The following is a 15,761-nucleotide window of genomic DNA, read 5'->3' on the forward strand; positions in this document are numbered from 1 at the left end:
CGAGCTAACAAGAATTTTAAAAATATATATAAATAAAATTAAATACGATTTGGAAATTAAAATTAAAAAGAAATTTATTTTATTTTATTTTAATAAATTATAATCCTATTCTGTGTGTTAAATCTTGTATTCGTCCGTGAATTTCCGTCGCCGACCAATTTTCTTCAGCGAATCTTGCTCGCCGTCGCCGAGGACATCACTGCATTTCCTTCTTATTCCTAGACCAAGCGAAATTCGCCGGCCCGCTCCGCCCGAAACGAATTGGACCGGGCCGGTTTGATCCGCGCATCTACGCCGGCTTTATCTCTACAAAACCCTAGTCCGATTCTGGCCGGTGTCGTCCGATCGACGACCCTATCTATCTCCTTGTTCCCGGCGACGCTCGCCGGTTGCATTTTAGGCTGTTACTTCTAGGTTCTCGCTGAGTTGTTTCCTATCATTCTTTCCGGAAGCTAATTGATCGGTGTTATAGCTTTACTACAGGGGAGGATACGCCTTCCTCATCCATCGCGATGTCCGGGGCGTCGGGGGACGGAGGCGGCAGGCATTTAGGCGATCTCCAGTTGGTTGCTGTTTCTTCCAAGACTGGCGCCGTCGCGGAAGCGGCGCCGGCAGGACGGGATGGTGCTATTGTGGAGTACGCCAAGAGCGGGCCTGTTCTGAGGGAGGACGAAGAGGACCTTGAGGTCAAGCTTAGACGGATCATGGAGAACGTTCCTGTTCGTGTTAGCAACACCTCGGGGAGTTCTGCTGGATCTGGCTCCGGCGATTTCCATCAGGTATATCTCTCCTCTCTCCTTCCTCTTTTCTTGTTTGTTACTCAGTTTGGTTGGAACTACTTCATGTTGGAAAGCATTCGAATTGCGTGTTAGCAAATAATGCTAAGAATTTGAATTCCAATCTCAAATTTGTTTCTACATCATAAAATTGAGAATTGCTGCTTTGAGCAAGGGTGTTTATTAGCTTAGATGAGGAAATTATTATTAACTTGCACTGGAGGATTTTGAGTCATTGGTTGAAATTGACAAGGTTATTTAGTCTTGTGTTATTTTTTTCATATGGATGTTTAGTGATGTATCAAACCAAACCTAATCCTAATCCTAACCATGATTTGATGTTTGGAAATGGTTGCCTGTTTGATGGTGCAAATAGTATTGCTGCTGAGAATGAATGGTTCTGAGTTATGAGCTGAATTTGAATCTTGCTGCGGATATCCAAGTTTTAAATGAGCAAGATTATGAAACCCTAGTTTAGTCCTCTATGGAGATAGTGGGCCAATTCATGAATTGTACATGAGTTGATAAGTGAACCACTATTAATTTAGATTTATGCTTGGCAAGCCACTGGTTGGATTTGAGATCGTTAACGGTTTTGTATGCTATGTACATATGACCATGTGTATCGGTTAAATCATTATGTTTTATAGAGGACACTTCTGGTGAAATTTCATCCAAATTAGTACATTGCAGCAAATGTTCCAACTAATTCTAACTAAAGATTTGATGCTCTGCAATTCAATGTCTATATTCACAACACTCGAACAAACTATGACCTTGTTTTACTTGGCTTGCTGATATAATCTTGAAGCTTTTGTCAAACTTGACAGAGCAACTAGGCCAAACATTTTATTATTTTCAGTTTTACATATAGCAATTGCTTGTATGCTATTTACTGCGACCATGCCTCTATAATCTTCAAACACAGACTACCAACTTATGTTACTTGTCTACCTCAATGCTCTATCAGAATTCTGTCATTGTCATCAAGCTGTGTGAGTTCCAATTATTGCGTGCTACTACGAAATAATTAGTACTATTTAGATCTCTTTTGTCTGTCTGCAAGTAGAACAGGATGATATGGAGACATTCAACTGTGTTTTAGGCATTCAACTGTGTTTTGCCTATCTAAATATTCTCACTTTAGTTTGGTATATCATTCCTGGTGTTTGTCCATTTCTGAAAATGGTTTATTAACAGTACCGGCAAATGAGGAGGAAAGAGCAAGATCGACTTGCAAGGATGAATGTTGATTACCAGAAAAGAAAAGAGATAGCAGAGTTCAATATGAGGAGGGAAGAAAGGCTGAAAGCTGCTGAGGAAAGGACGTCAAAGAAACGTTTGAAACGCCAAAAGAAGAAACAAAGGAAGAGGGAGAAGAAGAGTCAAGCTGGCCATGGAGGAGAGGAAGAAACTAGAAAGAAAGAATCCTCGGATGATAAAGACTTCGACGACAATGATGATGATGATGAAGAATTGAAGAAGTAACACACTGGCATCATTGTATCTTAAAACTGATAACCAAGATGTTTGTTGAACTGAAATAATTCAGTTGACATGTTAGATTCTCTCTATTTATTGTTGATGAAATGTCGACATGATGTTAATGTAGAGATGCTGTAGCTGTTGGTTTTCTGGGGTTCACCTAAATAGCGAAATTTGTTATTTTAAGAAGATAACCAAAGGGATGCTGACTGTTTCAATAGATATCAAGGGGGTAACGATCCAAAGTTGTGATTTCTTAATGGAAAATCATTGTTTCCCTTATAACTCAATTGCATGGCATCCCAAATTGTTAGCTCTTACAAGTGTTTTTTTCTTGCTATTTGGAACAATTTGTTGCTATGGTTCTCGTTTGCTCTACGTATGTTTATTAAATTTATAATTCATCTACATTTTCTAAATCTAAGGTTCAGCTTGCCAATCTATCTCGCGTGAGATCGGCAAAGCACAAGAAAGCTTATTCTGCAATTGATAGCGTGAACAGATTATCGATCTTCATAACATATGATCGACAGACACTCACATTGCAGCTAATCTTAAACTGATTGCAAGGGATTCACTACACACTTGAATTACGACTACTCATCAGCAACAGGAATACTCAAGCAGTCTTCCATTTATGTATATATAGAACTCTCAAGATAAGATTAGTTTTAAGTCATACACACCCAGTAATAAGGAGACAAGGTAAACTAGACAGATCACTCGGAAGTAAATTGAATACTTAAGCATTCAGAAACTCTCTAATCGCCTTATCATACGGATCCTCGACTAAAGATTCCATATATGTGTCTTGTGGGGTTCCGTTAAGCTGCAGCATGAAGTCCTCAACCTGCTTCCAGAGGAAGAACGTAAATATTGCAGTTATGGATGTTAAAAGCAGTTAAGACTAGGATGTGAATAGCAGATCCCTAGCTATTTTACTGATAAATATACCTTCAGAAATATTATAAGAGCAAGACTAATACGCTGTATACACATACATATATATAGAATTCCACTCTGTTGTTTCGAAGCCATGCAATGAAACGTTTTACCTCTATTTCTTCCAGGATTTGTCTGCCTACTTCTGTTAGACTTGTTTTGCAGGCGTGAACTTCATGTTCCCTGTAAATATCAGTACATCCCGTCACGCTTAGAAGTTCTTTTCACCTCTAAATATGCTTAGTAGTAAGCGCATGAAGAACTGTAGGACATTTTAAGCTTATCCGACACAAGGCTCATCATACCTGATGTCTGGAGATGGCACCAAAAAGGTTGACAAAGTTTCATCACTTTCACTTCCTTCAGTGTCACCATCGGCAGTGTTCAATAGCAGATATGAGATTAAGATATTAATGATAGTCATTCAAAACTTGTAGAAAATAGAAAGTCCAAGGTAATTGTACCATGTTTGTGTTGTTCCCTCTTCTCATATTTGCTTTGGTTCCTGTATTTCTGATAGTATAATATTAGAGAAAAATCAGTACTTAGTTAACAAAATTCCATGAAGTTTATCATCCAAGTAATTTTCTTGTGTTAGGTAACATAAACACACGTAAGTACCTGAAGGTGGCTCTTCACCTGTTGAAGGGTGAGGCCAAAAACTCCCATTGTTTCCATTGCTTGAACGATGGCTGTAGGCTTGGCCTCTGCAATTTTATCAATTTGCTCTTAAAAAAACATTCCAAAGATGTGCATAGCACACAAAATACAAATTTTCTGCATCGAAAAACCTGAATGTGGTTGCTGCCAGGCCAAGTGTTATTGGATATCAACGAGATGCAAACTATAAATGGCACTCATCAAGTGACTCCAGTATAATATAGTAAATGTAATGCTAGACTACTGCTTACTAGTAACTTATGAACGCCAAAAAAAAAAAATTGGAATTCAAGAAATGTCTATGTTTGATATCTGAGTAGTTTATTGCCATTTGAAATCATTTCAATAGGACTCACAATCTAAAGGACTTTTAGGATTATACTTGCGATGCATGATAGAAAAGCTTGTAAAACTTGTAATTTACTATGAATTTCAAGAAAAGAACACGGACCAGTAGCTCCTCCAAGCCGCTCAACGGCCACGACAAATATCCAATGAAGACTAGGAGTCCACTTAATGCGGAAGTTTGGATTTTGTTTGGATGTGCCTAATGGGTGTGTGGCGGCAACTGGGCATAAGTTCTCTCTGCTGGGCATCATAAATCCATTGTTTTGAAATTGATTGTAAGACATCTCCTTCTAGCAAACCATTGAGATTAAATTAGGTGAGAAATTAATCATAAATGTGAAATTGTAGGAAAGCATGGAACTCTTTAAGCTGTAAATTTTACAAAATAAAGAGAATAGAAACTACAAACAATATTGGTATTTTAACCTCTGTTATTAATGCCCAACACAATCTTTAGTATCCAAGTATTATTGGAAAAAAAACAGTGTTCTTGTTTGTTATGTAATACAATAATAAAATACAATATCTTATCGGATGAATCATGCTAATCTTACTCTGAAATTTGAATTATGAATACACCTCAATTCTAACTAACTCAACTGTACAAGCGCTAGTGATAATCTAGACGAATAGAACAATACTATGATTGTCGGATTTGAGAGTGAAACTAGGAAGCAACATGTTTACTGCAAGTCAGGATAATCCAGACAAGCAGTCTAAAGAAAGAAAGAAAGAAACACTGTTGGATTTGAGGATGAGAATATAAATCAATATGTTTAACAGCTTGAGCATGCTTTTTAAAATATTCTAAGAGAAGAGATCATGGAATGTATCAATTTTCCATTTATAATCATGGATATGAAAGGAATATTAGAAGACGTTCTTAAATGAAGATATTAAAAATGTTCTCAACTTACAATAATCTAAATAGACATACTTGATTCTCCTAGAGATCACAGTACATGAATGCATAACCTTGCTCTTTAAATAGAAGTTCATTGTCAACATTAGTGTTCATTTAATTTGAAAAGCTATAATCTTTTAATGGAGAGGAATGGATAAGACGGGCATTAGATTCATCTATGGAAAATCTTAAAAGTTAAATGAATATTTAGCAAGATGAAAGATTCCTACTGCAAAGTTCTTTTACATCACATTGATATAAAAATCTATGTAATCCACAAAACATAACCATATCTTCTCAAAGATATGGTGGTTAAGATGCTTACTTAGTAATTTGCCAAGTGTATAGTAAAATGGAGGGGTTTATCCCTACTACAAATGTACAAATTACAGAGGCAAGATATAGAAGAAAGAAACTATTGTCTCTATGAACACGCCATGTCAGATTTTGAAGAGTGAAGTATCAAGGGACTCTCCAGTTTTTTGATTTGGCAATGAACCATAGGAAGACAACATCTACAAATTGTGGCTCCTCTCATACCAGAGCACATATAGGACCCCATACCCACCCCATGACAAGTCTCCTATGCCGGTCAAAAGAGCAAAGGAAGAACAACCGTTAACTTCCATTTCCAGGTTACATAAGGAGTCGGTTTATAAACCTGAATCTTCCTGTCATTTAAGAGGCAAAAGCATGTCATTGCTTCACACGTGTTCCATCATAGGAAATGATGAGCGATACGATTGACGTATTGAGAACCAAGGTAGTAGATAACTAGCACATTATGTCATGATTTGGAGTGAGGAAAACAAATATAAGTTGGTAGAGTTTTGAGATCAGCTACGGTAGCGAGGTGGATAAGAGAGATGTGCTAGTGGATGGGCGATCCAATGTTAATGTAAGAAATAATTGACATGCTTCCTTAGAAAAGAAGGACAAAAAAAGCATTGAAGACTTAGGCAGGTAGAGTGGTGTACAACTTGTGGTGCCAGAATTTAATATCAATACTATTTCTATGACATTAAAGGATGTCACAGAAGCCTACAACTGACCGCGTAGAAGATAAGAGCCAATCAGAGAGGTGGTACAATCAATCGAGTCCCTAGAAACAAGTGACACAAGAGTTGCCCAATGAAACTTTTGATAATGGTGGAAATATATTGTCAATATTATGGTAGTAGACGACATAATAGTGTACGCTAGTGAACACCAATCATCCTAATCTTTGGTATGGTATGAGAGATCGACTAGGCAATTTTGTATACCAAGATGGAAAAGGTAACCAATCAAAGTATAGGGAGGTGCGTCATGTCTTGTATTTTCATAACTCACTCAAGAGCAAGAAGAGACTAAAATAGCATGCCATTGTGGCATTTCTATGTGCCCTAAAATTGTCGTGATGGAAAAATATTTGTCCAAAACATTGATACATGATCACTATGAGCTAGCTTTCTTGATAAATAATAATTAGGACCTAGATTTGTTAAATTTCATGAATCATGTTTTTACCTTTTAATCATTAAGGTGAAACTTCCTACACGAGAGATTTAATTTTATAAGTTGGATACAAGAGGAGGATATGGAGTTGAAATAACTCAATGAAAATACCTTTTCAAGGATTATATGGCACAACTAAACCAATAAATTCAAATCACCGTCAACAGATTGTGTAGATTGTAAGAGGTGGATTCATTAGCTAGATGAGTTTATTATGATTATTAATTGCATGAATCAAGATATTCTACATAATATAAATACTCCACCAAAAAGTTTGATTTTAATTCCAAATAAACAATATGTAGGATTAGTACAAGTTCTTGATATTCAAGCTAGAAAGCCTACTTTATTTTAAAGGTATTTTATATCATACTCATGATTTTCAAAGAAGTTGCATTGTGTAGAAAGATGTTATTCCGTAGAAGATAAAGGGCAATACGGTGCTCTTGTCAATACAGGTCCCAAGAAGGGCCCATTATACGCAGCCTTATCCCGCTTTGTAACTGGCTATTTCCCATATTCGAATTCATGACATCTAGGTCACACAGCAACAACTTTACTATTACGCCAAGACTCCCCTTCATGACTTACTCTATATAGAACATTTTTTATTTTCATTTTCTTTTAGTAATCTTTAGCATGATATTTACCATATAGAATCATCTTATCAAGTAAATATTTCACAAATGATTTGTGGGATTGACTCTACTGATCAGATTTGCCACAGAATAGTTCTTCAAGTAATTAAGTCTGGTACCACGCTTGGAATGACCCAATATAATTTGGGTCGAGTTTGCTTTGGGTAAGAATATGAAGCAATCAGATCCATGCACACTCCTAAAGATAACAACCTTAGGGTCATTACTTGATTCTTCAAAATACAACGAAAAGATCCTATTGCCACTGACAGTGGACTGAATATAATTATGCTAATGAAGTAATATGGAAAATTTAACAAGCAAACACAATTGCGCTTGTTACATTTTTTTAAAACCAGGAACAATCTTTACTTATGTACAACAACGTAATTAATATAAGAAGAAATAAAAATAATGGAGTTGTACTAGTATATTTGGTCAACCTTTTTCTTCCTAATCACTTCCCGGTTAATTGATTCCCGATGCAGACCAGCAACAACCCTTGGATGAATGAGGTAACGTCGAAGTTAACTGATAAAAAAACTCAGCTCAGTTTAATTATAGAATCTAAAAAAAAATGTTTAAACTGACCTGTAGAAAAATGTTATAGAAGTCCTGATGAACATATGAATTACCACAAGTTATTTCAATATATAAATAACATAACAAACAAGGAATACATGTAACTGCTGATGACAAAGATAATTGGCTTCTTCTAGCATTGTACGAATATGAAACAATTTGATCTCATCCACTTTTACCAAAAGAAACATGTTCGATAAACTAAAATAGCTGACATTAAGAAGTTTAATTGTCTTCAATAAAATAATTAATTTTCTTCCAAAATAATTCCTTCCATCCATGAGAGAGACAATGAGTGTGAACACCACTATCCAAAATGGCTACCTTTCAGCAGTAGTTTCCAAAGATAAAGGAACCTGGTTACCATGGAAACCAATAACAAACCAACTTTACTGGCATTACAACAGTTTGCTTCTAATATATCGATAACTAACTACGCAAACAATCATTAAGTTGCTCATGATCACGCATAGAGTTGGAAATTTAGAAGTACTCCAGTTAATTTCAGTCCACAATATGGCTAAGACCTTTACTTGAGCACTTGGCTGCCACCGTTAATATTGGAGATGCATCAATGACCCACCCCACCTAGTATGTCTAAGAAGTTTCAGAACTTGGATGATATGAAAAAACTAAAAAACAGTGACCTCATCTGTCATAGCATGAGTAAGTGATAGTCAATGGAAAAGAAATACCAAGAATTCAGCTGTCAATAGAAGCACCCCCATTACAATATAGAGAAAAAAAAAATGATACTGTAACACCATTGAAACCAACTCAAGGATTCAGTAACTGAATTCAAGTTAACAAAACTTCAAAGACCACCAAGTGCATTTCAAGTGCATCAATCATTGTTAAACGAACTGTTACCTCTTTCTCCTTTCCCGCAACCAAAAATGCTTCAGCCCAGAGAAATAAAGAAACTTCCCCAATATTTCCCTCCTCCTCCTCCTCCTCAAACTGAAATAAGTGACTTACACCTGAACCAAACGAAAAGCAGGAAAGCGTAAGTCTCGGACTTCACACAGCAATGCCGGCGAGCAAGGGCATTCGAAATAGTTTCTGAGCGGTGGTTCCTGGAAATCCGAAAGATCAATCGACCATTGAAAAACAAAAGCAGAGGAAGTCGAATCGCCGAAGAAAGAGAAATAGAGGGAGGGAGGGAACGAAGAGAAACCTAGGGTTGATGGTAGCCGACCGTTCTTCTTCCGAGCAAGAGCAAGAACAAGAGGGCGAGAAGAGAAAGAGAAAAAGAGTTGTAACGCTCGCCGCTCGTTTGGGGTTCTGGCATTGCGCCTCCAGTTTTTTCTGCTTCCACCCAGAAAAGCGTGTACACTTGCTGCTTGGCCGTTACCAATGCCATGGCCGTTACCCGTCTCACGTGTTGCTGCCCCCGTCAGATTGTCGTGCCGTACCCCCGCCGGGACCGGACCCGGTCGAGCCGTGCCCACGGTCGTGCCCAGGCCGGGTACAGCACTGGTTCGTTCTTCGTACCATCTCTCAGTCTCGCCTCACCTTCAGCTAACTCAGAGCCCGTGACTGAATTAAATTATTTTTAATTTAAATTATTGTGTTTGGCCCTTTTGAGGAAGCATGGAATCTAAGTTAGTTACATAGCAGTATTTGATTGTTGACAAAACAAAGGGCGTGATCCAGTTACACTACACATCGCCTATAAGGTTTTATCATAGCCACATGCCTTGGCAACACACTACGAGCACTTGGACCTCTAGCTAGTTTACTTGATTAGAATGCATCGGATAGGTGATCCCTCGGCGCCTCGGAGACGAAGAGGTAAGCAATGCAAATTGTATATGCCGGCTTCGACATCATCTAGTTTCAAGGCTTCCACGAGAATGATCTCCTGAGAAAAATAAATCAAACAAGTAAATGAGAAGATGAAGAGCAAGTTAGATGTCATTTGCACTGTCTTATTTTAGACATGTTTGCGCATACTGCATATCTCTTGTAGGAACATACAAGGCTCAGGTGAACACAACTCCTCCATCATCAAGGCTCAAGTAGATGAGGGACTAAATAGACTCGACAATCCTCTCATATCGTAATCGGCTAATCGCATATGGTCTATAACAGCCACATGTTCATTTGACAAGGCCTAGAGTAATTGTACAAAAATACTTGCTCTGGTACCATGATAAGGTTCTGAAGGGATACAATTCAATCGAAAATATCTAATCTAGAGAGCAGACATGTCAAAGCATCGTTGGCATATTTACTTGAGAACAACTAAATAGAGTCGAGATACAAAGATTCGCTTACCCGACTTTCTAAGAAAACCAGATGGGAAGGGATCAAATCATCCCAAGCAGCAACTGACAGATAATCCACACCTAGAACAGGTGCCAACAAGTTTCCAGTCAGTAATACAATCTCAGAAATGGAAATTACTATATTATTCAAACTTAAAGGCAGTTAGGATAACCAGCAGGATGAAATATTGTTTTACCTGCACTAGTAAGAAGTTTAAATATTGTAGCAGTATACCAAAGTATAGCATTGCCATGCTACTCTAAAACAATCGTCATGCTAATCATAACTTTTTTCTCTGGTTTTTTAAATAATTAGAATTCTTACGAGCTAAAATTTTAGTTCAATTATGCAGGCTACTTAACTTGGTGCTACTGTAACCAAAGAGTTTTATGATGCTTCAGCCAAACAGCCAAAATAAGATGAGCTTCAAGTAAATGCTATTTCTTTGATAAAAGTTTAAGGTAAAGTAACAAAACGTCACATTTTACAAGTGAAAAAACTAAACATCTATTTCTATAATTTCATTGGCCTTGGATTGCATTTCTGAAAACTCATGAAGCACAGAATAGTATGAGAATTTTTTCAACAACATTCAAGACTATCGTAGAGAGGGGCTCCACCTATAGAACTTAAACCTACCAAAAATCTCATTCGAAGGAGAGAGAACAGAGGGACAGATACCCAACAGTTGAATGGGCTATAAGGAGTTGCATCAGAGCTAAGCGTCAAGACCGTTTACAACTTTTTTTTTATAGCACGAGGAAAATGATTTGCAACTAACCAACAAGTTTGACGTCAGTGTTGTCGACAAGCCACTGGGCACCATCTTTCATAAATCCAACATAGCTAAAATCAAACTCCTTTTTCCACATAAGCCGCCTGCAGAATTAGTATCACTTGTAAAACCAGCTGACAACTATGTCCTCAAATGTGATTTTGTGGTTTCAACCATCAAATAACTAACTCATATATGCAATAAAATTTATTGTGAAAATTATAATTCTTCTAGTGGTGTATTCTGTATTAAACATATTTTCTAGCCTTGATATATTATTAATATGAGATGGGATTAATACAGAACCATCTTTAATATTCTAGAGGGCAGAGCATCAAGCTACAAAACCAGAATATGTATATTGGGGTCGTCCAATAAAGAACATTAATGACAAAATGTAAACAGAGATAAGTGGGTTGTCAGCCTAGATGATACTATCAATAATGACAATATGTCATCTACATATCTGCCTTTAACTTCCAAACCCACTCCATCCATATAATCTTCATTAACAATTAAAATACATTGAAAAATAAATCATTAATTAAAATATCTTTCATTTAAGTTCTTAGTTCTAATCAGTCTGAGTTATTAGCTAATAGCTTGGCATTAGCTTGTTTAATAGCATTGTCTTATAGATAACTGTAAATTTCCTTGATAAATATGAAAAAGCAATAAACAAGAATAATTAACTTTTAAATGACGTAAAAAATACCGGTCAGTGTTTAGTGTCCTGAAAAGCACACGACGAACTCCTTTTGGAATATGAAGAGATTTCATTACTTCGGCTGCATCAAGCAAAAAATGTTTGTGATATCTACTATATATGGTACTTATAGTGAACCTATAAAACACATCAAGTCTCTTGCTTTCAACTAATTTATTTCTGAAATTCAAGTAGATGATCCAACCTCCTTTTTTCAGCCCTTAAAGAATACGCTTTTTGAGCAAAGCATTAAAGTATCAAACCAATAACTGCAATAAACTATAAATGGGGCATCCTGACTTTAGCCATTATCAGAATTGTCTGGATTTAATGCAGGATATGAGTCCATATAAACTGAATGAATGCATAACATATCCACAAAATGGATGGCAACAATACATTTTAAGGTGTATATGGAATTATAGATATTCAATAGGTTGGGTTTTGGTTTTCAAGTTTTTTATAAGCTAAAGTTTCTGTGATGCAAACTCAGATGTAATCAACAGTCATCCTTGCTTTCACTCAGATTGCAAGCATGTTCTAGAAATTAATTGAAGCATCCAACTTCATTGACATACTCTTGATGAGAAAGATAGTTTGGCATTCTGATGCAGTTACAGATATTTCAGCAAAGAAAAATATCATGGGGGTGGCATTGTTGAGATTAAATTATCAAACTTGACCATGTAACAGAGTGGAGAAAACATAATTTACCAATCGAATATACAACAAAAGTACAATTTTCTACCCATTTCTAATCAGAGTGATTCAATTAACCAGGTTGATGGTGAAACTACAATAGTAAATGCCCTGAGTGGCTGAAAATGCAGAAAGAAGAAAAGTGTGGAAGAAAATTCTAAGAAGTTTAGAAGAACACCAGTTATGTTCTCATCTCTTGGAACATCCACTAGCAATGCTGGACCTGTTAAAAATTCACAGGAACTATTAATTAAATTCAATGATGTCACAACAAGGCATAATTGTAATTACACTTCTTTATTTTGTAAGGAGTAAAAAACAAAGAACAATTAGTTAACCATCAATAACAATAATCAAGTTCGAATGCATACAATGAGATCCAATTCCAATAATCAGAAAACATAATACAAGCAAATACTAGCCCTGCATATACAAAATAAACATGTCGCTAAATCACCAAATTATTCTTCAAGTACGACCTCAAATTTTTTCTCATCGAGATTTGTAGGGATTCCTTACCCCATCTTCATCTATCTCATACAAACATAAATAATCTTAGATCTATAGTGGTATCTGACAGAATAGCAGGGTTAATGCCAATCATGAATTTGCCTGAGAGAAAGGTCAAATCAAGCAGATTTTACTACAATTAGATGCCGGAAAAAGAGAAATATTAACAATGGTAATCAAGTATGTTTGCACAAAGCATAATTGGTTGGTATGATTGACACATGCTGAAACTAGCGCAGGCTGAAACTCTAATTCCTTTTCTCAATCCCAAAAGTAGTATCTTTCCCAAAAGTAGTATATTTCTTTATCCTTAATTGATTAACAAATTCTAAAAGATATGTTAGAAATTTGATCCTGGTTTTTGCTCCAATAGTAAAAACTTAAGATGTATACAAGGGAAAATTTGTAGAAAGGGCACCGAAATGGGGAAAAGGCAAGAGACTTAAATCCTGAGGGATATAAATATACAAAATCAAATTGAAACAAGATAGAAGCGACCGTGATGGGATCATTGTCAATTGACTCCACGCAAACAAACAGAACAAAGCGGCAATAAGCCTACTGAAAACGATGAATATCCACATGAAAAGTTATCGAGCACCTCACCGTTGAGGACATGAAGATCGAGCGTGTCAACATCGAAACCAGCCTCGAAGTAGTGCTGGAACACGTGACCGGGAGCGTCAACGTGGGTTCCTGAATGGGCTGGAAGCTTCATCACCGAGTTGTTGGCTTTGGATCCATTCTTCATGGACGCGGCGAGCCAGAGGAAGCTGCCGAGCCCCTCGTCCGACTCCCACGACGGCATGTCCTCTCGATAGAAGTGAGTTATGTCCAAAATCCTCCCCGAATCGTACTCCTCCATCCGATTCACCACCATATCCACCACCGCGCCGCACTGCTCCGCCTCCGGGTAGCCCGGGTGGGCTGAGGCGGCGGCCGCAGAGGAGACGACGCCCAAGAGGAAGTGGAGAAGAAGTACATGAACCGGCTTCGCGGCAGTTGTAATCATGGCGTCCGAGGCGAAATCAGTAACCGAGCGTGTCGACGAAAAGAAGAAGAGCAAGGTGTCACAATTTTAGTAACGAAATGCTGCGTCGTGAATAAGCGGACTAAAGTGTAATTGGGCTCGACTATGCTTCCTCGGCCCATTATCTTCCACTTTTCATGGAAAGGTACCGTTGAGGACGTCGAGATCGAGGGTGTCGACGTCGAAGCTGGCCTCGTAATAGCGCCGGAACACGTGGCCGGGGGCGTCGACGTGGGTGCCGGAGTGCGCCGGGAGCCGCAGCTCCGAGAAGTAGGCGACGTCGCCGTCATCCATCAACCGGGTGAGCCGGAGGAACCGGCCGAGCCCCTCCTGCCGCTCCCACCCGGGCATCTCCTCCCGGTACGCGTGGCTGATGTCTACGATCCGCCCCCGCCGTACTCCTCCCGCCGCACGACTGCAAGCTCTCCCTGGCCACACTCCGCATCCTGCGGGTAGCCCGGGTGGGCGGTGGTAGCGCCGCCAGGGGATAGCAAGACAACGAGGTAAATTAGGAAGAGGAAGAAGAGAGAAACAGCAGCGGCAGCCAACTTTTTATAGCGATGAGGTTTGACAATTCGCACAAACTACTCACTTTCAACCGTGTTAATGGTAAAAAAGTGAGTATTTATTTACCTTCTCGATGTACACTAGCGACGCCGGCTGATCGGCGACGCCGTCTTGCAGTTTTATTATTTATGTAATTTTGTCGGTCATAATTTTTTTTTGGATCTCTTCTTCTACAGTTCAATCGGGTACGTGGATTTCTCACACGGAACAGTAGAAGCAGCATCTAGTGGAGGGGAGCGGAGCAGTCCTGTCCGTCCTTCCACTCAACAATAATTGTGGGGGAAGGGCGGCTTTCGATGTTTGTACAAGACAAAAAAGATATCTGGTGGCCTCCATGATGCAAAGGTTGGAATCGTCAACCCAGCGACCCCCTCACCCCGGCCCCACAAGTATGAGAGGGAGTAAATCATGGTGAATACGGGCCCAGTTATGACATGACGGTCTTAGGTGTTTAGCACGGATAGATATTAATGTTATCGCAATTGCTGCCGCAGACCTTTGACCTCCCGACTCATGATGCAAGAATACCATGTCATAACCGGCTGATCCCGCCCGTGGGGACGATATCTGGTGGCCTCAAGAGGGAGAGGGAGAGGGAGAGGGAGAGATGTGAAGGTGGACGAGTTAGTGGAACCAGAACACAGCTGAAAATATCAGGCCCCCGATTTTCCTCTCACTTTTGACCTGTTGTATTTTGTTTACTTAGACGGTTTCTTTCCCTATCACCCAAAATAAACACAGCGTAGTCGAAGGAAAACAGGAAACATTTCTAATATGGCATTTTACTAAATCGCCTGAACAAATTTGAGCATTGTCCAAATTACGTACATAACTTTCATGTTATCCAAATTACATACAGTGTTTTCGAAATATCCTTTCCACTTCTGAATCCGAAGCACACAAATTCCTATACTTTTAAAAATTTTCTTAATGTATTTATACTTTTGGATTAAATTTGATAGCATAAATTAAAAATGATATAAATTAAACTGTGAACACATTTGAATTCTTATTCTATCCATTCAAAAATCCATTATTTTTTACTTGATGATATAGTGCATGATGACAGAATATGATAAAGAACAGTTAAAAGTCAAGAGAATATATCAGTTAAAAATCACGGAGACGTAGCAGTCAGAAGTCAAGGGAAACGTAACAATCAACATATATGGAACGATGTCAGCAATCTGATTCTCGATCTGGTTCCAATAGACCGGGACTCTAGATCTGAGACACCTGGATGAACAGCCGGATGACACCTAACCAGGATTTGACGGGTTAAGCTCTCACGGCCTGGCGGTACTTAAGCCCGATGCTCTCAGTAAGCTAAAGCTCTCGGCCAGCTAACTCCCGGCTAGCGCTTGGACTATC

The 15,761-nt window shown here is 38.4% G+C and overlaps 3 protein-coding genes across 8 annotated transcripts; 1 reads left to right on the top strand and 2 right to left on the bottom strand.

The window, feature by feature from the left end:
* The first annotated feature begins 166 nt into the window (after positions 1 to 166).
* On the top strand, positions 167 to 2,455 carry LOC121971126 (PRKR-interacting protein 1 homolog). 4 transcript variants are annotated; one of them, XM_042522255.1, is made up of 3 exons: positions 167 to 388; positions 473 to 779; positions 1,977 to 2,455. In XM_042522255.1, the coding sequence occupies exons 2-3, from the start codon at positions 513 to 515 to the stop codon at positions 2,262 to 2,264; spliced, it is 555 nt and encodes a 184-aa protein (XP_042378189.1). In that variant the 5' UTR covers positions 167 to 388; positions 473 to 512; the 3' UTR covers positions 2,265 to 2,455. The 4 variants fall into 4 exon arrangements, with proteins under 4 accessions (XP_042378189.1, XP_042378187.1, XP_042378188.1 ...); XM_042522253.1 differs by having other exon boundaries at positions 168 to 414; XM_042522254.1 differs by having other exon boundaries at positions 168 to 414; positions 484 to 779.
* A 366-nt stretch (positions 2,456 to 2,821) lies between these two features.
* On the bottom strand, positions 2,822 to 9,240 carry LOC121971128 (protein PHOSPHATE STARVATION RESPONSE 1-like). 3 transcript variants are annotated; one of them, XM_042522256.1, is made up of 9 exons: positions 9,010 to 9,240; positions 8,703 to 8,812; positions 7,694 to 7,781; positions 4,315 to 4,501; positions 3,825 to 3,910; positions 3,668 to 3,716; positions 3,509 to 3,563; positions 3,317 to 3,386; positions 2,822 to 3,111 (listed from the first exon to the last, which is right to left on the bottom strand). In XM_042522256.1, exons 4-9 carry the CDS (start codon positions 4,493 to 4,495, stop codon positions 3,004 to 3,006), a joined length of 549 nt encoding a protein of 182 aa, XP_042378190.1. In that variant the 5' UTR covers positions 4,496 to 4,501; positions 7,694 to 7,781; positions 8,703 to 8,812; positions 9,010 to 9,240; the 3' UTR covers positions 2,822 to 3,003. The 3 variants fall into 3 exon arrangements, with proteins under 3 accessions (XP_042378190.1, XP_042378191.1, XP_042378192.1); XM_042522257.1 differs by lacking the exons at positions 7,694 to 7,781; positions 8,703 to 8,812; positions 9,010 to 9,240 and adding an exon at positions 5,129 to 5,240; XM_042522258.1 differs by lacking the exons at positions 4,315 to 4,501; positions 7,694 to 7,781; positions 8,703 to 8,812; positions 9,010 to 9,240 and adding an exon at positions 3,995 to 4,293.
* Positions 9,241 to 9,428: 188 nt separating this feature from the next.
* LOC121971125 (cyclase-like protein 3) lies at positions 9,429 to 13,876 on the bottom strand. Its single transcript, XM_042522251.1, has 6 exons — positions 13,400 to 13,876; positions 12,462 to 12,506; positions 11,594 to 11,666; positions 10,885 to 10,982; positions 10,113 to 10,183; positions 9,429 to 9,696 (listed from the first exon to the last, which is right to left on the bottom strand). The coding sequence occupies exons 1-6, from the start codon at positions 13,803 to 13,805 to the stop codon at positions 9,571 to 9,573; spliced, it is 819 nt and encodes a 272-aa protein (XP_042378185.1). The 5' UTR covers positions 13,806 to 13,876; the 3' UTR covers positions 9,429 to 9,570.
* Between the last annotated feature and the right edge of the window lie 1,885 nt (positions 13,877 to 15,761).

This window comes from Zingiber officinale, chromosome 4A (assembly GCF_018446385.1).
Source record: "Zingiber officinale cultivar Zhangliang chromosome 4A, Zo_v1.1, whole genome shotgun sequence".
Classification (NCBI taxonomy): domain Eukaryota; kingdom Viridiplantae; phylum Streptophyta; class Magnoliopsida; order Zingiberales; family Zingiberaceae; genus Zingiber; species Zingiber officinale.